Source organism: Oncorhynchus mykiss, chromosome 18, assembly GCF_057628025.1.
Source record: "Oncorhynchus mykiss isolate SJ-2025 chromosome 18, ASM5762802v1, whole genome shotgun sequence".
NCBI classification, from domain to species: domain Eukaryota; kingdom Metazoa; phylum Chordata; class Actinopteri; order Salmoniformes; family Salmonidae; genus Oncorhynchus; species Oncorhynchus mykiss.
Window position 1 is genome coordinate 43,750,949 of NC_143039.1, and position 22,701 is coordinate 43,773,649.

General features: G+C 43.5%; 1 protein-coding gene across 8 annotated transcripts; it reads left to right on the plus strand.

The window, feature by feature from the left end:
- The first annotated feature begins 492 nt into the window (after window positions 1-492).
- On the plus strand, window positions 493-22,355 carry LOC110496106 (histone-lysine N-methyltransferase EHMT2). 8 transcript variants are annotated; one of them, XM_021571804.3, is made up of 27 exons: window positions 493-600; window positions 1,244-1,310; window positions 1,445-1,612; window positions 1,704-1,915; window positions 2,120-2,198; window positions 2,509-2,564; window positions 2,669-2,797; window positions 3,816-3,887; window positions 4,051-4,171; window positions 4,288-4,392; window positions 4,647-4,783; window positions 7,641-7,784; window positions 9,819-10,129; window positions 10,362-10,586; window positions 10,907-10,989; window positions 11,219-11,325; window positions 11,630-11,752; window positions 12,001-12,102; window positions 12,742-12,846; window positions 13,112-13,266; window positions 15,020-15,332; window positions 15,434-15,511; window positions 18,229-18,344; window positions 20,821-20,907; window positions 21,025-21,103; window positions 21,292-21,467; window positions 21,736-22,355. In XM_021571804.3, exons 1-27 carry the CDS (start codon window positions 574-576, stop codon window positions 21,914-21,916), a joined length of 3,558 nt encoding a protein of 1,185 aa, XP_021427479.3. In that variant the 5' UTR covers window positions 493-573; the 3' UTR covers window positions 21,917-22,355. The 8 variants fall into 8 exon arrangements, with proteins under 8 accessions (XP_021427479.3, XP_021427478.3, XP_021427481.3 ...); XM_021571803.3 differs by having other exon boundaries at window positions 505-600; window positions 4,285-4,392; XM_021571806.3 differs by having other exon boundaries at window positions 505-600; window positions 4,285-4,392; window positions 4,650-4,783.
- The last annotated feature ends 346 nt before the right edge of the window (window positions 22,356-22,701 follow it).

Sequence of the window (22,701 nt, forward strand, 5' to 3'; positions counted from 1 at the left end):
TGCAAATTGAATTAGTCGTGCATGCATGGGGATATCCACGTCACCCAGTGATATGTTCATGCTGTAGAGATGCGAACTGAAATTTCACTGTTGTAGGCATAATACAGCTAGTGCTATCTAGACTTGCGCTGGCAAACAAATCCATTATATTAGCTACCGAACCGTTTGGTGTATGTTTTTTTTTTTGTTTGTTGGTGAGATGAAACTGCCAAAACTATGAAAGGTATTATTGTACATCAGAACTGCAACACAAGATTTGCTCAAGTCTAAAATGTTGTCTGTAATCGTAACATGGTGTTTGTATGTTCACAGATTAAATTGAACGTTTACTTTCATGTTTCACGAATGGCTTTTCTTACAATCCTAACAATTTAGGTATGGCTTTTCTTACGATCCGCACGTTCAACCTTTTGGCAGGAATCTGGCTCCATACTTTTCCAGTACGCATCCCTTTTACGAGTTTGGCAAACTGACTTGGAACTTGTTCAGTCATTTCCGCCAATCAGTGAACCAAGGGGCGGAGAAAGGACGTTTACGCACACCACGTAAAATACGTCAAATTTTATTGGAAACATGTCGGCATCTGAGAAAACGTCCAAGGTAAAGAAATATTAGATTTATTTGGCTAACTAGCTAGTTTACAATGGCTATGGACATTGCATATTTGCCAGTTATTCAATACCTTGAAGATGCATACCTGAAATGCGATCTTTACAAGCAATGTGTTTGTTGTTTTGCTAGCAAAGTCTTGTTCCTTGCATTCTGCTAGCATAAAGGCAGCCCTCCTTGAACAATTAGCTAGCTAGCCACATAGCTAGAAAAGGGCTCTGAAAGATTAGGTAAAGGGTCACAATTAAATATTAATCGCAAATATTCCTACATTTTGCAATGCGTTTTGTGGAGATTGAGTGTCCAACATTTTCAGTGGTCCTAAAATGTTTCACATTCAACATCAGTAGCCAGCTATTAGGCTCGTGCATACAATAGAAATAGTTTAATTTCTACGCGTGCGTGCATTTTCCAGTGTCACTCACTACAATGTCAACACAACCTCTGGAGGATATAGACAACACTTCTATTGTGGATATTAAAATCTGTCTCGTTACGGTTGCATTAATTCATTCATTCAGTATATGATTTGGAATGTGATCTGCAACTTTTGCACGTCAAATAAATTCAAATTTCTTCTTCATCTGCATGATATATGTGACTCTGCTCTGGTATTTGGTTTTCCAAATGTTAGGAGTTGTCTGAAAGTGATGCATTGGAAACTGATCCTGAAGTGAGACTCTCAAGCCAGTCGGATGAAGGTATGGATGTACATTGAGAATGTATAGATTAAGACATATCTGACTATAATCATACATACAGACATATACACAACTTTTATAGAAACCCTGTTTATGCTGTGCATATTGATGCAGAGGCTTTGAATGTTTCCTAGGTGATGCAAGTACCGACACAGCAGTGGTTACCAAGGAGACCGAGCCCATGGGTGGGAGGCTGTCACAGGCGCTATTTCAGGAGATTCAGGGAGATGGTTCGAAAAACGGGGAGGAGAGCGAACGACTATCAACAACATCCTCTTCTGTGTCAGTCAGAACCCTTGCAGGTAAAGATTGATCTCTTTGTCAGTTCTTTCTCTCTCTTCCTTCGTTTTCATAATTTGGTTTAATCTATTCCTTCGTTTATCCCCCCCACAGGACATGCAGCGAAGAGCCTTCCATCCACATCTTCCTCTTCAATCTCCTCCTCCACTTCCTCTCCTTCTGGCAGAGCAAAGATGAGTGTTTTTGGTCCTGGAAGTAAAGCTCTCCTGCCACCTCCCTCATCCTCCTCTCCGCCTCCTGTCCCTGTCCAGACAGTAAAGATACACCGTGCTCGCAAGACTATGAACAGACCTCCCCCAACACAGGTGAGTCTTCTAAGACGATGGCTGGTAGTAGCGCTATATTTTTTTAGGATAGCCACTTATACAGTGATATCAATCAAAAAAGGAATATCTTATGTTTGAGTTAGTATGTTGAAAATCAGAGTATTTTACCATTTGGAAGTAATTTTATTCCTGTCACATTATCCCCTTCATGACCATCTGATCCATTGAGTTGTTGCCTTTCAGATGAGGTGCATCGAGTCACCAATTGTGCCAGTCAACCCCACAGACCCCACGACCAGCTTCGCGACAGACAGTGATACTGGTCAATGTTGAAATATTGCATACATTTAGATTGACTTGAATGAAAGATTTACCCATTTTGAATGTTATATCGTATTTCAGAGATGTTCTATTGATTCCCAGGGTCATTTCATGTGTATCTGAGCTATTCACCGTTTAAGCAGGCAGAAATATAGCCGGTACGATGTGTTTTTCCCCGAGAATCAGAGATGCACGAATATAATAGAACATTTTAAAATGGGTGACTCTTTTTTTTTTTTAATGTTTGTATGTAAGATTACTTACTGTTGAGTTTGAATCCTGTCACCTTATTTTTGTCTCTTACTCGGCAGCAGCAAAAAGGAGAAGGTTGGTCCAGGCAGAAAGCGCTATAGGCACAGAGCAGAAGGTAAAGACTGGGCAGGGGTGTGTCAGTGCTTTAATAGGTCTCATGCTGAGAATATTAAGTAGTGACCCTGACCTAACGTTTTGTTTTTGTTACTTGAATTTCAGGCAGATCATGTACTCCGAGAGGCGGCGAGACGACGTGACAGTTGGCTGGAGGATGCAGACGAGAACGAGTTTCTTCTCTATAACCCCTATGCAAGAGATGACACGGACCCAGCCTTTTCCGACTGCAAGGTCCGAGGCTAATTAACCCTTTAACAGGCAGCTCAACCAGGCGAGGTCCTTTTGACAACCAATTTTAAACTAAGTGTAACATTTATTTTGTTAGGCATATTTTATCATCTCAACCAATGCCATTTAGTAAAATTGTCTGGTTTTCATTATCGGACTGACATGTTTTTTGAAACACGCGTTCAAAGATGGTTGAAAACCAGGATGTGAACGTGAGCTAAACTGAACCTCATTTACCATAATTTTTGGTACTAATTGTGTATAAAATGGGAAATTACAACATAAAATGTTATTTACCTCTAAAACATAAGTTAAGAATTATTAAATTACTATGTTTTTAAGTTGTTGTTTAAAAAACAATTTTAGGAACTCTAGCTCTATTAGGCAGTTGAGTTGCCCATTTTAAAGGAATGATATTAAGTCAAAGCTTGTGACAATGGAAAGTGGAGAAATATTGTAATGGGATTTTTAGGCTGTTCAAATACAAAAACCCTTTCAAATCCATATCAGTATTCACTGTCTGCCTGTTATCTTCAATATGTTTCAGAATATCATTCAGTACATGTAATTGTACTGGTACTCTAAGCATATAAACTATAAATGCATACATTTACATGCATTCATATTTTGACACAAATGTATTATTTTAATATTTGATATCAAGTCCTCATTTAACTAGGCCAATATTCCATTTATAAGTAAATGAAGCAGACATAATGTATCATTTTTGAAAATATTTAAAATTCTCTGCAAATTCCAATACAAAATTAGTTGAGCTGGTTGAGATGTTTGTGATGCATTAATTATCGAAGTTTAAGTCCTCCAAACACATTTTTCATATATGGTCTATACTGAGGCTAAATATAGATACAGTATTTAGCAGAAAAAACTTTTTCTGATATTTTTCTCTTGGTGTACCAGTTAAAGGGTTATTGCTGAATAGCCACAGTTTTGAATAGATACAAGGAAACTGTATGTTGCTCTTTTTCCATATCTGTACCTTCCATTTTTCCTATTGCAGTCTGAAGATGGTGGACTAGAGGAAAGGCTACATGAAAGAGATGCCGATGCATCTGGTAACATGTCAGATCATGTGAGTAGTTTTACTGGTCCTATGTCAGAGTTGGAAGCTACAATCATTTACCAGGCAGTTTTAGGCAACATGGTGTTTAATAAGATTCACTTGCTGGAACATCATTTTTATTTGGTCAAAGCATTGTTCCTCTGCCGGTCAACCAAACCCTCTTTGTCCTCAGAGCTCAGAGTCGGACCCACAGAGGCAGGGCCAGAGGAACGAAGGGAGCAGTGATTCGCCATGGACTCGCCCAGGGCGAGGCAAAGGGAGAGAGAGAGCCGAAGGAGCGGAGGCAGGAAGAGGTGAGTGACAGGGAGATCTATTCATTTGTATAAATAGTCGTATCATCGCCACTATCATTGTCATCACAGTGGCTATTTGATTGTAAATTATTAATGTCTGTTGTAACTTCCAGCAGTGTCGGCAGCAGCTACTTTTGGTGGATCCTGCGAGTACACAGAGGTTGCCTTGGGCTCCCTGGACATCGTGGCAACAGACAACCTAACACTCTCACCTCACCACGGTGGGTAGACTGTATTCGCACACAATACACAATCTGCAAGTCTTTATCAGTGGTCTCTCAGGGTCAAATCCTAGCTTGACGTATGCGTCCTGTAACTTTGACACAAATCTCCTATTAAGGTCTTGTGAACACATGATTTGCGTACATAACTAAAGCCACAATTTGGTTCTCAGTGAATAGCATTGATTATCTGCTACAGTGAGTAGTACCATATGACACCGATGAGGGAATGTCATATCTGCATGTCTGTGTAGAAGGCAGTGACGCTGGGGAGACGGAGCGTCTGGAGGAGCTGCCTCTGTGTAGCTGCAGGATGGAGGCACCACGCGTAGACAGCGCCAGCAGACAGCCCAACAGACTCTGCATGGCCACAGAGAGCGTGAACGGAGAGGTTTGTGTGTGGCTATGCACATGTAGACTCTGTGAAGCTGTGTTTTCCCTAGGATTTTTATCAGCAGTGGAGGGGGGGGGGCTCCGACTGCACATAAATCAAAACAAATGTATTTCTATAGCCCTTCTGACATCAGCTGATATCTCAAAGTGCTGTACAGAAACCCAGCCTAAAACCACAAACAGCAAGCAATGCAGGTGTAGAAGCACGGTGGCTAGGAAAAACTCCTGAGAAAGGCCAAAACCTAGGAAGAAACCTAGAGAGGAACCAGGCTATGATGGGTGGAGATTATAACTGAACATATCTTCAAATATTCATAAATGACCAGAATGGTCTAATAATAATAATAATCACAGTAGTTGTCGAGGGTGCAGTAAAATTGGGGGGAAAAAAGGGGTAAAAAAAAAAAAAAAGATACTCCTAATGATCGGCCAACTGACATAATCCTGAGGTGCAGCAACCCAACCAGCCGTACTGCTTCTTAACACAGCGCGCATCCAAACCAGCCGCACCAATGTGTCGGAGGCTACACCGTGCACCTGGCAACCTTGGCTAGCGCGCACTGCGCCCGGCCCGCCACAGGAGTCGCTGGTGCGCGATGAGACAAGGAGATCCCTACCGACCAATCCTTCCCTAACCCGGACGACGCTAGGCCAATTGTGCGTCGCCCCACGGACCTCTCGGTCGCGGCCGGTTACGACAGAGCCTGGGCGCGAACCCAGGGACTCTGATGGCACAGCTGGCGCTGCAGTACAGCGCCCTTAACCACTGCGCCACCCGGGAGGCACTCATTAGGAGTATCTCTACCGCTCCTGCTGTCTCTAGAGAGTTAGCGCGTCCGGTGAACAGGTCAGGGTTCCATAGCCGCAGGCAGAACAGTTTGAAACTGGAGCAGCAGCACGGCCAGGTGGACTGGGGACAGCAAGGAGTCATCATGCCAAGTAGTCCTGAGGCATGGTCCTGGGACTCCGGTCCTCCGAGAGAGAGAGAGAGAGAGAGAATTAGAGAGAGCATACTTAAATTCACACAGGACACCGGATAAGACAGGAGAAGTACTCCAGATATAACAAACTGACCCTAGCCCCCCGACACAAACTACTGCAGCATAAATACTGGAGGCTGAGACAGGAGGGGTCAGGAGACACTGTGGCCCCATCCGAGGACACCCCCGGACAGGGCCAAACAGGCAGGATATAACCCCACCCACTTTGCCAAAGCACAGCCCCCACACCACTAGAGGGATACCTTCAACCACCAACTTACCATCCTGAGACAAGGCTGAGTATAGCCCACAAAGATCTCCGCCACAGCACAACCCGGGGGGGGGGGGGCGCCAACCCAGACAGGAAGATCACATCAGTGACTCAACCCACTCAAGTGACGCACCCCTCCTAGGGACGGCAAGAAAGAGCACCAGTAAGCCAGTGACTCAGCCCCTGTAATAGGGTTAGAGGAAGAGAATCCCAGTGGAGAGAGGGGAACCGGCCAGGCAGAGACAACAAGGGCGGTTTGTTGCTCCAGAGCCTTTTCACACTCTTGGGCCAGACTACACTCAATCGTATGACCCACTGAAGAGATGAGTCTTCAGTAAAGACTTAAAGGTTGAGACCGAGTCTGCGTCTCTCACATGGGTAGGCAGACCATTCCATAAAAATGGAGCTCTATAGGAGAAAGCCCTGCCTCCAGCTGTTTGCTTAGAAATTCTAGGGACAATTGGGCGGCCTGCGTCTTGTGACCGTAGCGTACGTGTAGGTACAGTGTGTACGGCAGGACCAAATCGGAAAGATGGGTAGGAGCAAGCCCATGTAATGCTTTGTAGGTTAGCAGTAAAACCTTGAAATCAGCCTTTGCCTAAACAGGAAGCCAGTGTAGGGAGACTAGCACTGGAGTAATATGATCAATTTGTTTTGGTTCTAGTCAGGATTCTAGCAGACGTATTTAGCACTACCTGAAGTTTATTTAGTGCTTTATCTGGGTAGCCGGAAAGTAGAGCATTGCAGTAGTGTAACTTAGAAGTAACACAAGCATGGGTTAATTTTTCTGCATCGTTTTTGGACAGAAAGTTTCTGATTTTTGCAATGTTACGTAGATGGAAAAAAGCTGTCCTTGAAACAGTCTTGATATGTTCGTCAAAAGAGAGATCAGGGTCCAGAGTAACGCCGAGGTCCTTCAGTTTTATTTGAGACGACTGTACAACCATTAAGATTAATTGTCAGATTCAACAGAAGATCTCTTTGTTTCTTGGGACCTAGAACAAGCATCTCTGTTTTGTAGAAAGTTTGCAGCCATCCACTTCCTTATGTCTGAAACACAGGCTTCTAGCGAGGGCAATTTTGGGCTTCACCATGTTTCATTGAAATGTACAGCTGTGTGTCATCCGCATAGCAGTGAATGTTAACATTATGTTTTTGAATGACAACCCCAAGAGGTAAAATATATAGTGAAAACAATAGTGGTCCTAAAACGGAACCTTGAGGAACACCGAAATTTACAGTTGATTTGTCAATAGATACAAAATGTTGCTGTTTTAAAGTTAATTTCCTACAATTCTGAAAATGTTTCTATGGCTTATGCCGTGTTCTTATGCTACCTAAGTGACTCAAACGTTATAACAAAATCAATGTCATGACATTTTTTTGAAATGTAGATTCTCCCTGACTGTCTAGTTTTTATTCTGGTGAATGTTAGTTCTCAAAGATGATATTATTAAAAAATATATAGCTCCATTTTATCTATTGTATCATATCTTTGGGTGTGGCGGCCATTTTTTGAGAGTCGCTGCTAAATGAATATAGGGGCAACACGGTAAGCTTTTCCTTTCAATTTTTCACTTTCCTCTCCCTCTTGTCTTTCGCAGCTGGTGGGCTGTACCAATATCATTCAGAAGGGGGAGACCATGCGGCCATCCAGTCGTGTTTCCCTCATTGTGCTGTGCGAAAACCATCGGTCACATATGGTCAAACATCACTGCTGCCCTGGATGTGGATACTTCTGTATCGCAGTAAGGTTTTGTGCCACCCCCACAATTAAACACTATCTGATGTCCAAGAACTGTATAGGTGAAAATAAATTCCAAGTAGACATAGGGCTGTGGCAGTCACAACATTTTGTCAGCTGGTGATTGTCAAGCAAATAACTGTCGGTCTCACGGTAATTGACTGTTTAATTAACAGAAACACATTTTGCATCTCCTGGTTTCCACACACCGCCTACAAGCCATTTTAAAAAGTATAATAAATCCATGTAATATAGCCTACACCTTCACAATGAATCCATTATTTATTTTAGACAGGTTTAAAGAAGCATGATATGGAGAAAATGTACAGTGCCTTGCGAAAGTATTCGGCCCCCTTGAACTTTGCGACCATTTCAGGCTTCAAACATAAAGCTATAAAACTGTATTTTTTTGTGAAGAATCAACAACAAGTGGGACACAATCATGAAGTGGAACGACATTTATTGAATATTTCAAACTTTTTTAACAATTCAAAAACTGAAAAATTGGGCGTGCAAAATTATTCAGCCCCTTTACTTTCAGTGCAGCAAACTCTCTCCAGAAGTTCAGTGAGGATCTCTGAATGATCCAATGTTGACCTAAATGACTAATGATGATAAATACAATCCACCTGTGTGTAATCAAGTCTCCGTATAAATGCACCTGCACTGTGATAGTCTCAGAGGTCCGTTAAAAGCGCAGAGAGCATCATGAAGAACAAGGAACACACCAGGCAGGTCCGAGATACTGTTGTGAAGAAGTTTAAAGCCGGATTTGGATACAAAAAGATTTCCCAAGCTTTAAACATCCCAAGGAGCACTGTGCAAGCGATAATATTGAAATGGAAGGAGTATCAGACCACTGCAAATTTACCAAGACCTGGCCGTCCCTCTAAACTTTCATCTCATACAAGGAGAAGACTGATCAGAGATGCAGCCAAGAGGCCCATGATCACTCTGGATGAACTGCAGAGATCTACAGCTGAGGTGGGAGACTCTGTCCATAGGGTGCTTTTTATGGTGAAAATTATCTTTCCCAAACTTGAAACTCACACACTGCTTATGTATGCCAGTTATGCTCTACACCCCTTGAAAAGCAGATTAATGTGCTTAATTTTCTGAAGTTATTTGGCCACTTTAGTTGTAATACAAATCTTATTAAAACATATAGCCTTATGGGCTAGGCTAAATGATGTGTGTGACAATGATTTGAAAAAGTCGCAAAAAAGGCATTGTTTCTTATACTGGGCATCAGTCACAAGTCTTAATATATTATTCACAAGTGATGGGCTAATATTGTCACCCATCAGACTGTTCTTGATTTAAATCTTGGCTTTACATATACTAAATAATTTATGTGACATTTTTTATTTATTTAGAATGGTCCATTCTCATGCACCTGTATCGAAACCGGGCAGCGGGAAAACATACATGTCATCTATGCACTTAAATAGTCAATGGAGGATGCTTTTCCTCGTGGTTTATTTTTTTATGCCAGCCAGGTAGACTACACTTGTGCTTAATATGAGGAAGGTTGAGAAATAAACATATAGCCTTGAGAAAACTGATGGGAACCTCCTGTTTTTAATAGAGGCCATCACTCTGTTTTCTCCTACAATTGCATAGCCTATAGAAATGCTGTGCAACATGAGCTCATGATTAGATTTTCGATTAGATTTGCATCGATGTCAGAGTGATTAGAGAGACGATAGAGTGCGGAGTACCAGGCAGTAGGCAAGTTTGGTAGGCTACTAATGAACAGCAGCATTAGTTTGGAGAAGCCTAATTACCGTGACTAAGCGGTCATGTGGAATTTGACTGCCTTCATGTCTCGTGACCGCCATTGTGGCAGTAATACAGTCACCGCAACAGCCCTAAGTAGACAACCTCCAAATTGTATTCACCTTAGACCTAGCTTGTGTTTTCAAATCTGTGAAGATGGAGAGACCACTGCAGATACTTGAGATGCATTATAAGTCTGTGCGTGTACGGTATATGTTTGATGTGGCCTTACACCCCTCCCTCTCTCTGATTTTCCCAGGGCACCTTCCTAGAGTGCTGTCCGGACCAGCGCATCGCCCACCGCTTCCACCGGGGCTGTGTGACAGTGCTGGGGGCTGGAAGGGGCAGGGGCATGGGCACAGGCATGCTCTTCTGCCCCCACTGTGGCGAGGATGCCTCGGAGGCCCAAGAGGTCACCATCCCCCCCTCAGCATCCGTGGCCACTGTGGTCACCACTTCTGCCTCGTCCACCACCACACTGTCCCTCCCAGCCCCCATCCCCTCTGACCTCTCTCTGGTGGCCTCCACGTGGCCACTGAAGAACGGGAAGAGGCCGGTGGGTCCTATCAGGTGAGGGGAAAGGGGGAGATAAAGATATGTGAAATGACTAATTGTTGGCTGGAGTGCAATAATTGGGTGATTTTGCTCTGCTTGTTGTGTATTTGTGGATAATTGATTGATTTGAGCTTGTGCCTGTGAGTCTATTGTTTGATAACTCGTATGGAAATAATGGTTATTCACACCACCCTAATCATTGCAGCCTTTTTTTACTCCCTCTCTCTTTGTCTTCTTGATCTGTCAGTGCGAGGATGCGTGGGGTGGTAAAGAGAGACCAGGATCAGCGCCCCCCCCAAGCCGCTCTGGCAGCAGGGACTGTCAACGCAGCCCCCCCAGGCGAGGGGGGAGTGGACAGTGTGGGACCCTCCCTCTGTCTGCCCAATGGGAAGCCAGTCTGTCCCAGTGCACTTCCCCCCGGGCCCAGTAGGGCGGCGCTGCAGAAAGCCATTCTCACCCAGGACACTGAGAAGTGAGACAAAATAATAAAATTAATTAATAATAGTCTAAGTCTTATAGAAATAATAGAATTATCTGTTGCAAATCAATGATTGATGGGAATTGTTTACAGCTAGACTTGGGCTTTGAAAATACATCCATCTTTCCTCCTTTTGTTGAAATTCAAAATTTGCTGAACTGACTGAATTATGGAAATCTATGTAGGGGAAATGTATTTAATAGTGTTGGATCCAGTGATTAGTCCAAGGAATAGGAATGAGGGAGAGATGCATTTTACACAGAGTTCTGATAGGAGCTGTTCTCACGTGGTGATTCTTGGTTGTGATTGGTCAGGAGGAAGAAGCTGAGGTTCCACCCCCGCCAGCTCTATCCAGCTGCCAAGCAGGGTGAGGTGCAGAGGGTTCTGCTCATGCTCAGTAAGTGTCATAAGGAGTCCTTTGTTCGTATTTTACTGTTCGATTAAATAGACATTCCTGATCTGATTGCATATTTTGTCTAAAGTGGCTTGCTCTCATCGCTCCTTCATCTGCTCTGGAAACACTTGTTGTCCACTGTTCTTTCACATAAATGAAGGAATGAGACGATATTGACCCCTACTGCTGCTAATAACCCCTGAACTCCACTTACTCTCTCTGTTTGGTTCAGTGGAGGGCATAGACCCAGCCTACCAGGCTGACTCCCAGAACAGACGCTGTGCTCTCCACGTTGCCGCCCAGAGAGGCCTGCTGGAGGTCTGCTACATGCTGGTGCAGGTGAACAACTTTTGCACTTCAATCAATACAACTGGGTAATATTCATTAGGTTCCAAACTGAAGAAAACCGACTGAATCGGGGAGGGACTACCTGAACTTGTCCAATAAGAAATGCTTGCTTACATTTTCTGTTGCGAATGTTTTGCTACGGTGTGCCCAAATAACTACAACCCTGCTCTTTATTTTTATGTTCAATAATAGAAGTGACTCCTTTTACTCTTATTCCCCCCAAAATGGATCAGTGTGTCACTCATACAGTTATTATTCACCAGAGTGCTCAAATACTTTTCTTGTCTATTTACAGGCAGGTGCTAAACTGGACATCCAAGACAAATCCATGAGGACCCCTCTCCTGGAGGCCATCGTCAACAACCATGTGGAGGTGACCAGGTACCTGGTCCAGAGTGGAGCCTGCGTCTATCACATTGTGAGTGCCTGGTAAACAGCCCCTACACCAAAGCTGGTCAGCTAACACTAGTAGCGGCTCTAGTAACATGAGCCGTAAAGGATTTAAACCTGAAAGAATTTGATCATCACCTTGAGTCACCTCAGAAGTCAACAGTAGGATCTATTATAGAGTAACTGAAGCTAGGACCTGTAGGTGGCATGTTATTGCAATCAAATTCTCACCTTCTGACAAACCCCCCTCTCTTCTCCCCCTTCTCTGCTCTCCAGGAAGAAGATGGCTACACTGGTCTCCACCACGCTGCCAAACTGGGCAGTCTGGACATTGTCACCCTTTTGTTGGAGACGGGACAGGTGGACATCAACGCACAGGTGGGGAAGAGCGAGAGAGGAACACTCTTGGGCTCTAAGACAGGGTGGCAACAACCACCAAGTCAGTGTGTGTTTTATCAGTCTGTGAGACTCTTTGTCGACTGCATACTTCACACTGCATCATGTCCAATGACCACATGGTCTGTTTTCTGAGAAGTGCTTTAAATTTTTTTTGCTGCTAATTAAACATCTTTATTTAGATTGACTATGCATGCGCAGGTGAAGATAATATAATTATCTTTATTTGATATTAAGTTGTAACCTTCTGTTTTGTTAGAATTTTTTTTACAAATCTATCCCTGTGTATATTATGTGGGTCTCTGCAGTGTAGTACCCCTTCACTCTGCGTAGCACTAACACCCTCTTTTGTAGGTATAGTAATCATTCAATGTAATCAATAACAGATACTGTATCATGTGTCACTTGGCAATGCTAGTTACCTGTAGTTCTTAATTAGTCAATAGACAGAGTTAACTATTACCACCAGAATAAACATGTATGTTTAATCTATCTTCCAGTCCCATGTATCATTTCTCGTTGTATTGAACCATAGCACTTGTGTTAGGCATTTGGCTTGAGTACCACTGTATAGTCCAGTCCCCTAACCCTCTGAGTCAATGTGTTGTATTCCCCTCTCAGGATAGTGGAGGCTGGACTCCTATCATCTGGGCTGCAGAGCACAAGCACATCAAGGTCATCAGAGCACTGCTTAACAGGGGGGCTGACGTCACCCTCAAAGACAAGGTTAGGCTTTCTGTCCTGGTTTTAACAACGTATGGGCATGCAATGGCCAATCTGATTTTGAAGGAGGATGTGGAGGATTTATAGGCACGGCAAGTCACAAATCCTTGAAACGACAGCATTTGCTTCTTCATACTTGATTTATTGAAGGTAGAGGTCAATTTGGTTGTAAGTACTCCAATCCATACCTTTTCTTTCTATCCATTAATTTATTGTGATGCAAGTCCCTCTGGGATGATAAAAATAATCTTCTCGCTCTCTCTATTAGGAGATGAACGCGTGTCTCCACTGGGCGTCCTTCGCAGGCTGTGTGACGATAGCAGAGATGGTGCTGAACGCCGGCTGCCCGCTGTCTTCTGTCAACATGCACGGGGACACTCCCCTACACATCGCTTCCAGGGAGGGCTTCCTCGATTGTGTAACGTGAGTAGACCAATACCCTGTCAATCGCATCCATCGGTCACTCCTATGGCTGTTACGGTGACTGTATTACCGCCAGGCTGGCGGTCACGAGTCATGATGCACCGTACACCTGGCGACTGTGTCAGCGTGCACTGCGCCCGGCCCGCCACAGGAGTCGCTAGTGCGTGATGAGACAAGGATATCCCTGCCGGCCAAACCCTCTCTAACCTGGACGATGCTGGGCCAATTGTGCGCCGCCCCATGGGCCTCCCGGTCATGGCCGGCTGCGACAGAGCCTGGACTCGAACACAGAATCGTTAGTGGCACAGATAGCACTGCAGTGCCTTAGACCACTGCGCCACCAGGGAGGCTGCAATCAACATTTTAAGATCAACGTTCTCATCTGTTGGGTCAGGCTCAATGCTTAAAACAGTTTTTTTTATGCTAGTGGTTGTATTCATTTGGGATCTATCGCATCCCACAACTGACCCCGGACTATGTTTAAAATATTTATTCATTGCACTGAATAGAATAGGTCAACTTTTGTACTAGGTTGACATAGGCTAGTGCTTTTGCTGTTTGTTAGGCCTGCTCATGTTGACTGACAAAAAGTAAATGTTGACAGTTGTTCCGATTATCTTCAATATGCGCCTCGGAATTGGATAAGGACTTGCGCAGTTAAGTCCCCAATGTGTCTGTCTTCATTTGTAGCCTGTGAGAACGACCTGATCATGTGACTAAGAGCCATGTGAGTGAGAGACGCTTCGGCATGCTGCGGGGAGAAGGGAATTATAATTATTATATTCAGCCCAAGGGCACAACGGCCACTGGCCACAAAAGGCATGGATTTCTTTTTAGGGGGATTATAGCCATACAGCCGAGAAATTTGAGGCATTATCAAGTGCTTGTCAAATTGTGAGTGAGAGACTAATGAAGTGTGTACAGCCTGTGCAAAAAAACAAGGCAGAGCTCATGCCTTTCATGCTACTTTTTTCATGCAACTTTTTTCAAATCATGATTTGTTACATCATGAAGCCTTGGAATGTATTAAACATCAAAACATATAGGCCAACATTTGTATAACAACTAAAGTTACATATTTAACTCTAAATTAAGCATAGCCAGATCAGGGCCAAACGCAAGGATAACACAGTGTATGCTATTCTGTTCTTTGGAAAAAACGACATCTTCTTTAGACCTGTCTAAAATAAATAATCTATTTGTTTTATTTTACCTTTAGGCAAGTCGGTTAAGAACAAATTCTTATTTACAATGACTGCCTAGAAACAGTGGGTTAACTGCCTTGTTCAGGGGCAGAATGACAGATTTTTACCTTGTCTGCTCGGGAATTCGAACTAGAAACTTTTCGGTTACTGGCCCAACGCTCTAACCAATAGGCTACCTGCCGATGTTAATTGTGATGGTGTAGGCTATATTACATGGAGTTATTAGACTTTTTAATATATAGATGTTCGAAAGTTCTGCATCAGCTTGTAGGCTATGTGTGGAAGCCAGGAGATGCTAAATGTGTTTTGTTAATTAATGGTCAATTACTGTGAGACCAGCAGTTATTTGCTTGACAATCACTGGCTGACTGCTACAGCCCGAGTCACTCCTATAGTCTGGTAATTTCGAATAGAAGGAATTTGTCCATAGGTATTGATCTAAAGTAATTTGAGCATTTTGCGCCCATGATGGTTGTAAGGATATGGGAAGGGTAATCTGTGCCTAACGGCAACTTTAACACCTTTGTTTGCTTATTCCCTCTCTACAGGCTCTTTCTCTCTAGGGGGGCAGACATCGACATCATGAACAGGGAAGGGGACACCCCTCTTTCTCTGGCGCGTTCCGATTCGCCCGTCTGGGTGTCACTCCAGATAAACAGGAAGCTGCGGAGGGGGATAGCCAATCGTATGCTTCGTACAGAGAAGATCATCAGCAGTGACGTAGCCCAGGGGTATGAGAACGTGCCTATCCCCTGTGTGAACGCAGTGGATGATGAGGGATGTCCCTCAGACTACAAGTATGTTTCCGAGAACTGTGAGACTTCAGCCATGAACATCGACCGCAACATCACACACTTACAGGTACATACAGTAACACCACACACCTTTAGATGATACACATGATAATTATCATTGATCATACATGCATCTTGCCTTTCTATAAATCTGTGTCTGTCCCTCAGCACTGCAGCTGCACAGAGGACTGCTCTTCCAGCAACTGTCTGTGTGGACAGCTCAGTATCCGCTGCTGGTACGACAAGGTTAGTGACAAATTATTTATTTTATATCCCACTTTATTTGGATATAAAAGTATTCAGCCTTTCTAGCTGTGAACTTTGATGTTGAAGTTTTATATTTGATTAAGGAAACTGATAAGAACTAGAACCTTGTAAATATCCTGGGTTTTCAGAGAGAGTTTGCTCTCATTTTTCAAATTTCAGATATTATTGAACTGTGGATAGTTTGTTGAACTGTGGATCTGTCTCCGTCTGTACTCTCGTACATTAGTCACACGCGATATCTCAGACAGCACTGGCCTGACTTTGACGAAACTTTGAATGATGCGTCTTGCCACAGAGATCTGGAATTTACAAAATTACACTGATTGGTCAGATGGTGGGGCTATAACAAGAGATTGAAAATGCAAACTTTTAAAGGTCATGCCCCTTATTCTGTTTGAAATAAAGTCATGAAATTCAGTACATAGGTCCCTCTCCTCACAAGGAGCACATTTGCCTCGGGGACCCATATGGTCCGCCATGATAGCTCTTCCCCCATTTTAAAATTTTGTGAAAATTCTTAAACGCTACTCTTCTGGCACTGAATGACCGATCTGCACGAAACTAGATACAATACACGACCAAAAGTATGTGGATGCTCGTCGAAAATCTCATTCCAAAATCATGGGTGTTCATATAGAGTTGGTCCCCCTTTTCTGCTGTAACAGCCTCCCCTCTTCTGGGAAGGCTTTCCACTAGATGTTGGAACATTGCTGTGGGGAATTTCTTCCATTCATCCACGAGCATTAGTGAGGTCAGGCACTGATGTTGGGCGATTAGGCCTGGCTTGCAGTCGGCGTTCCAATTCATCCTAAAAGTGTTCAATGGGGTTGAGGTCAGGGCTCTGTGCAGGCCAGTCAATTTCTTCCATATTGATTGCGACAAACCATTTCTGTATGGACCTCGCTTTGTGCACTGGGGCATTGTCATGCTGAAACAGGAAAGGGCCTTCCCCAAACTTTTGCCACAAAGTTGCAAGCACAGATTCATCTGAAATGTCATTGTATGCTGTAGCGTTAAGATTTCCCTTCAATGGAACCAAGGAGCCTAGCCCGAACCATGAAAAACAGCCTTGACCATTATTCCTCCTCCACCTAACTTTACAGTTGGCACTATGTATTGGAGCAGGTAGCGTTCTCCTGGCATCTGCCAAATCCAGATGCGTCCATCAGACTTCCAAATGGTGAAACGTGATCCATCACTCCAGAGATCACGTTTCCACTGCTTCAGAGTCCAATGGTGGCGAGCTTTACACCACTCCAGCCGACAATTGGCATTGTGCATGATCTTAGGCTTGTGTGTGGCTGCTCAGCTATGGAAACCCATTTCATGAAGCTCACGACGAATAGTTATTGTGCAGACGTTGCTTCCAGAGGCAGCTTGGAACTTGCTGAGTGTAGTAACCGAGGACAGATTACTTTTACGTCCTACGCACTTCAGCACTCGCCGGTCCCGTTCTGGCCTGTGTGGCCTAGCACTTTGCGGCTTAGCCATTGTTGGTCCTAGACGCTTCCACTTCACAATAACAGCACTTACAGTTGACCGGGACAGCTCTAGCAGGTCAGAAATTTGACAAACTCACTTGTAAGGCCGTTCTACTGCCAATGTTTGTCTATGGAGATTGCATGGCTGTGTGCTCGATTTTATACAGCTGTCAGCAACAGGGCTGGCTGAAATAGCTGAATCCACTAATTGGAAGGGGTGTCCACATACACTATATATATATATACAAAAGTATGTGGCCTCCATTGACAAAGGTCTCACAATGCAATTTTTTTTTTGAGTACCTAAAACAACATGGCTGCTATGGACCAATAAACATTCACATGAGCGTGGCCTGGCACACAAATGCATATAAATCACTCATAGGATATTCGTATTGTAACACAATTTAGTATAAGTTGCGAACACTGTCAACATGTGCACGAGCATTCATATAGACCACATGGTGGCTCTTTAACGGACACATGTTTCTCTCTTGATCTGTTTAACTCCGTGCTGAAATTGCACGGAGTTAAACATGCTCAGGGTTATGAGTCTAGCTAACCCACGTGATGTTTCAGACACCACTTTATTTTTTAACAGAACTTGGGTGAATGATGTGTCTTGCCATAGACATCTGGCATTTACAAAACTACACTGATTGGCCCAAGGGGGGCACTGCATTATTTGTGGGGGACTACATGCTTACTGTTTACTGTTGCCTTTTTTGATCATGGTTAGTGATACACCCAGCAGTCATACGAGACAGAATTTACTTTCCAAGCGGTCACCAAGCCAACTCTCTCGAAAGACTGGCGAGGTAATTTGGGGGGGCTCTGTCCTTTTTGTCTTTAGTTTATTTCTAATTTCACGGTGGAAGGCTAAAACATAATTTTTGTCCCCTACAATAATCGTTGGGGGGACTATGGATCTGTCTGTCTCCGTACGTACGGTAGTCACACACCAATATCTGACACCACTGGCCTGATTTTGACAAACATGGGTGAATGATGTGTCTTGCCATAGAGATCTGGCATTTATAAAATTGCACTGAGATACCCAAGTGGGGCGCGAGAGTGAGCTTAATTTGTTTTCACTAATTGTCCCGAGGGGGGACACTACCATTTGTGGGGGACATGTTTATAGTTGATTTTAAGTATCGAGTTCGTCAGTATCTTATGTTTGTCTTTCACCTATGTGTTTTCTGTGTTTACCAGGACCACCGGTTGCTCCAGGAGTTCAATAAGATCGAACCGCCTCTCATATTTGAATGTAACCTGGCTTGCTCCTGCTACCGCACTTGCAAGAACAGAGTGGTGCAGGCGGGCATCAAGTAAGAGCTGTTACTACACCACTGTACACTTTGAAATCAAATTAGAACTATTTTAGATACAGTGCCTTCAGAAATGATTCATACCTCATGACTTATTCCACATTTTGTTGTTACAGCCGGGATTCAAAATGGATTAAATACTTTTTTTTCTCACCAATGTACACACACTACCCCATCATTGAAAATGAAATACGGTTATCTAATTTACATAAGTATTCACACCCCTGAGTTTGGCAGCGATTACAGCTGTGAGTCTTTCTTGGTAAGTAGGAGCTTTCCACACCTGGATTGTACATTTGCCCATTTTATTCTTTTCAAAGTTCTTCAAGCTCTGGTGATTACAACTTTTAATCGTCTTGGGTATGTCTGTATCAGCTTGGCACATCTGGATTTGGAGATTTTCTCCCATTCTTCCTTGCAGAATTTCTCAAGCTCTGTTAAATTAGATGGGGAGTGGCCTCCTGAGTGGCGCAGCGTTCTAAGGCACTGGCATTGCAGTGCCAGAGGCGTTACTACAGAACTGGGTTCATTACCGGGCTGTGCCACAACTGGCCGTGGCCGGGAGTCCCATAGGATGGCGCACAATTGGCCCAGCGTCATCCGGATTAGGGGAGGGTTTGGTCGGTGGGGCTCATCACGCTCTATCGACTGCTTGTGGCGGGCCAGGTGCCTGTGGGCTGACCCCGGTCGCCAGTTGAATGGTGTTTCCTCCGACACATTGGTGCGGCTGGCTTCTGGGTTAAGGAGTGTGGGTCATATTTCGTAGAACGCATGACTCCGCCGAGCCTGTTGGGGAGTTGCAGCGGTCAGATGAAATATAATAAATTAAATTAAAAGCATTTGACGGGGAGTGGCGGTGAACAGCAATCTTCAAGTCTTTCCACAGATTTTCAACGGGATTCAAGTCTGGGCTTTGGCAGGGCAACTCAAGGACTTTCTTGTTCAGATGCAATTGCAGTGTTTCTTTGGCTTTATGGTTGGGGTTCCTGTTGGAACGTAGATCTTCGCTCAAGTCTAATGTCATTTGCACTCTGAAGCAGGTTCTCATCAAGGATTTGGCTCCATTCATTGTTCCCTCTCTCCTTACCAGTCTCCCAGTCCCTTCTGCTGAAAAGCACCCCCATAGCATGATGATGCCACCACCATGCTTCACAGTAGGGATGGTGTTAGACGGGTGATGAGCTGTGCCTGGTTTTCTACAGACATGGCACTTTGCGGCAAAAGTTATATTTGTCTCATCAGATCACAGAATCTTTTGCCTTATGATCTGAGTCGTTCACGTGCCTTTTTGCAAACTCCAGGTGTGCTGTCGTGTGCCTTTTTTCTCAGGAGTGGCTTCCGTTTGGTCACTCTCCCATAAAGCCAAGATTGGGGAAGTGCTGTAGAGAACTCTGTAGTTCTGTCAGTGGTCATTGGGTTCTTGGTCACCTCTCTGACCAAGGTACTTCTTGCCCGGTTGCTCAGTTTGATCGGACGGCCAGCTCTAGGCAGAGCCTGGGTAGTTCCATATTTTTTCTATTTCCCAATGATGGAGACCTCTGTGCTCTTGGAAACGTTCAACTCTCTAGAAAGAATTGTGATGAGACGTATAACCCTATCTTGGAGATCTACGGACAGTTCCTTGGACTTCATGGTATAGTTTTTTGTATAGATATAGGTATGTTTCTAAATCGGGTCCAAAAAATTAAATTGGCCACAGGTGTACTCCAATCAAGTTGTAGTGACATCTCAAGGATGATCTAAGGAAATTGGATGCACCTGAGCTCAGTTTTGAGTGTCATGGCAAAGGGGTGTGTGAATAATTTTGTAAATTAGATATTTATATAATTAAATTTAATACATTTTCAAAATATCTCTGAGCATTTTTTCACTTTGTCATTAAAGGGTATTGTGTGAAGATGGGTGAGGGGGAATAAAACATCCATTTGGAATTCAGGATGTAACAACATGTGGAATAAGTCAAGGGGTCTGAATACTTTCTGAAGGCACTATGACTACCCTCATCTCTTACTCAAACACTTTTTTTTGGTTTATCTCTGCAGACCTTATGAGGGGGCAAGTTTTGTTTTTTGCCCTAGCACTATACAGCTGATTTTTAAATAACCAACTAATCATCAAGCTTTGATTTATTTTAATCAGCGGTGTAATGCTAGGGCAAAAAACTAAACGTGCACCCCTTCGGGTCCCCTGGACTGAGTTTATAATAATAATGCTGCTTCATGACATTGTCTGCTGTTGTGGTCGACATTTACATTGTAGCTCAGTTTGTAGGGCATGACGCATTCAATGCCTGGGTTGTGAGTTCGATTCCCACAGGGGTCCAGTGTGAAAATGTATGCGCACTCTGGTATGAAAAATGTAAGCACTTTCTACTGTAAGTCACTCTGGATAAGAGTGTCTGCTAAATGACTTGAATGTTAATCTTACTGTCTGGGTCCTGGTACAATCTCACTTGTATACTTTATCTCGGTCTTAGGGTGCGTCTCCAGTTGTACCGAACAGAGAAGATGGGATGGGGAGTTCGGGCTCTACAGGACATTCCCCAAGGCAGCTTCATCTGCGAGTAAGTGTGTGTATGGTTATTTAAAGGAAATTAGTATGATTAGCCAATCTAATGTGTCTTGCCAGTTCTATCAATTGGTTAATTGTCTTGTTGGAAGTAACATTTCTCTCCACACAGATATGTAGGAGAACTGATCTCTGATGCAGAGGCAGATGTAAGGGAAGATGACTCCTACCTCTTTGACCTGGACAACAAGGTACCTCATCTGTTTTTTCTCTCATAGGGATTACACATAAAAAAAAATACATGAAATTGTATTTATCACATGCACTGAATACAACAGGTTTTGATTTACTGTCATTTAGACACAGAAATTTAAACAGACCTGATTTACCAATGCAACTAAGTACATCACCATCCCTCTCTCTCTCCTTCCCTCTAAAGGACGGGGAGGTGTACTGCATCGATGCCCGTTACTACGGTAACATCAGCCGCTTCATCAACCACCTGTGCGACCCCAACATCATCCCGGTGCGGGTGTTCATGCTGCACCAGGACCTGCGCTTCCCCCGCATCGCCTTCTTCAGCTCCCGAGACATACTGACAGGACAGGAGCTTGGGTGAGAGGATTCACCCCCACACACTTTGGATCTGAACCACAGACACAAAATGGACGCCCAGTGGCGTGGTGTTGATGCTGCCTTAGGAAAGGAGAGTGGAACATGATTTGGCACCACTTTTTCAGTAACCGTAGCATCTATTCCATGTATCACTTCTCTTGCACCAGAAATAAAATTGCCTGAGTATATTGTTTATTCCACTGATTTACGATATTGACGTACATTGATTAAATTCTCAGCCTAGAATTACAATGTTCTGTTTGCACAGGTTTGATTATGGAGACCGCTTCTGGGACATCAAGAGTAAATACTTCACCTGCCAGTGTGGATCAGAGAAATGCAAACACTCAGCGGAGGCCATCGCCTTTGAGCAGAGCAGGCTCGCTCGACTGGAGACCTGCCCAGAATTGGATACTGACCCTGGGCTTGCCATGCTAGGAAACTTCTAGGCTTCCCCTGCGGCTTGGTGCATGTATTTCTCTGTTTCTACACTCACTCTTACATTTCGTATGAATTTGTGCAGTTATTGTTTGTGGTAATAGAGCCTTAACTTTGTCCACGTATCTGATATAAATTACTGAAAAAGGTGTCTTCTGTGTAAGACTCATACGTACGGTATATATTTTTTTTTACTATACTATTGCTATGCCTCTTTGCCATGAGACATCAGTCCACTACAGCATCTTATGAAATGCCAGTTACGCTCAACACATGCTGAACAATTCATTTCATAGTACTCTACCATGATACTGTCTACTTGTTAAGTAATTGAAAAAGTTACCGACCAGCTGACTTCCGAGTAGTAATGAAGTCTGCTTTTATACAAAATGTACGTTGTTTTGTCATTTAGTACAATTTATTAAACTTTTACAAATGGATCCACTGTCATTTGTTTCAGCAGTGTTGCTTTTCCTACAACTCAATGAATATCAAGCAGCCCAGACACACCAGAGAATGTGGTTCCAATTTTGGCATAGATTGCTAAAAAGTTTTAGTGATTAAATGTAACATTCCATTTGTGTCTGAGTTTGAACCTTAATCTGGTCTTTGACAGAGTTCTTGGGATGTGTTGAATAGTTAACTATTCAACCATGCTTTCCTTCCCCAGGCCCAATTCATGGTTATTGCTATCTTCTACAACTCATGATGGGAAAGGGAGCATGAGCTCTGCTTTTATAACATATTCAGTAATACTGACAGAAAAAGAAGGCTGTCAAATGTACTTATGTTAATC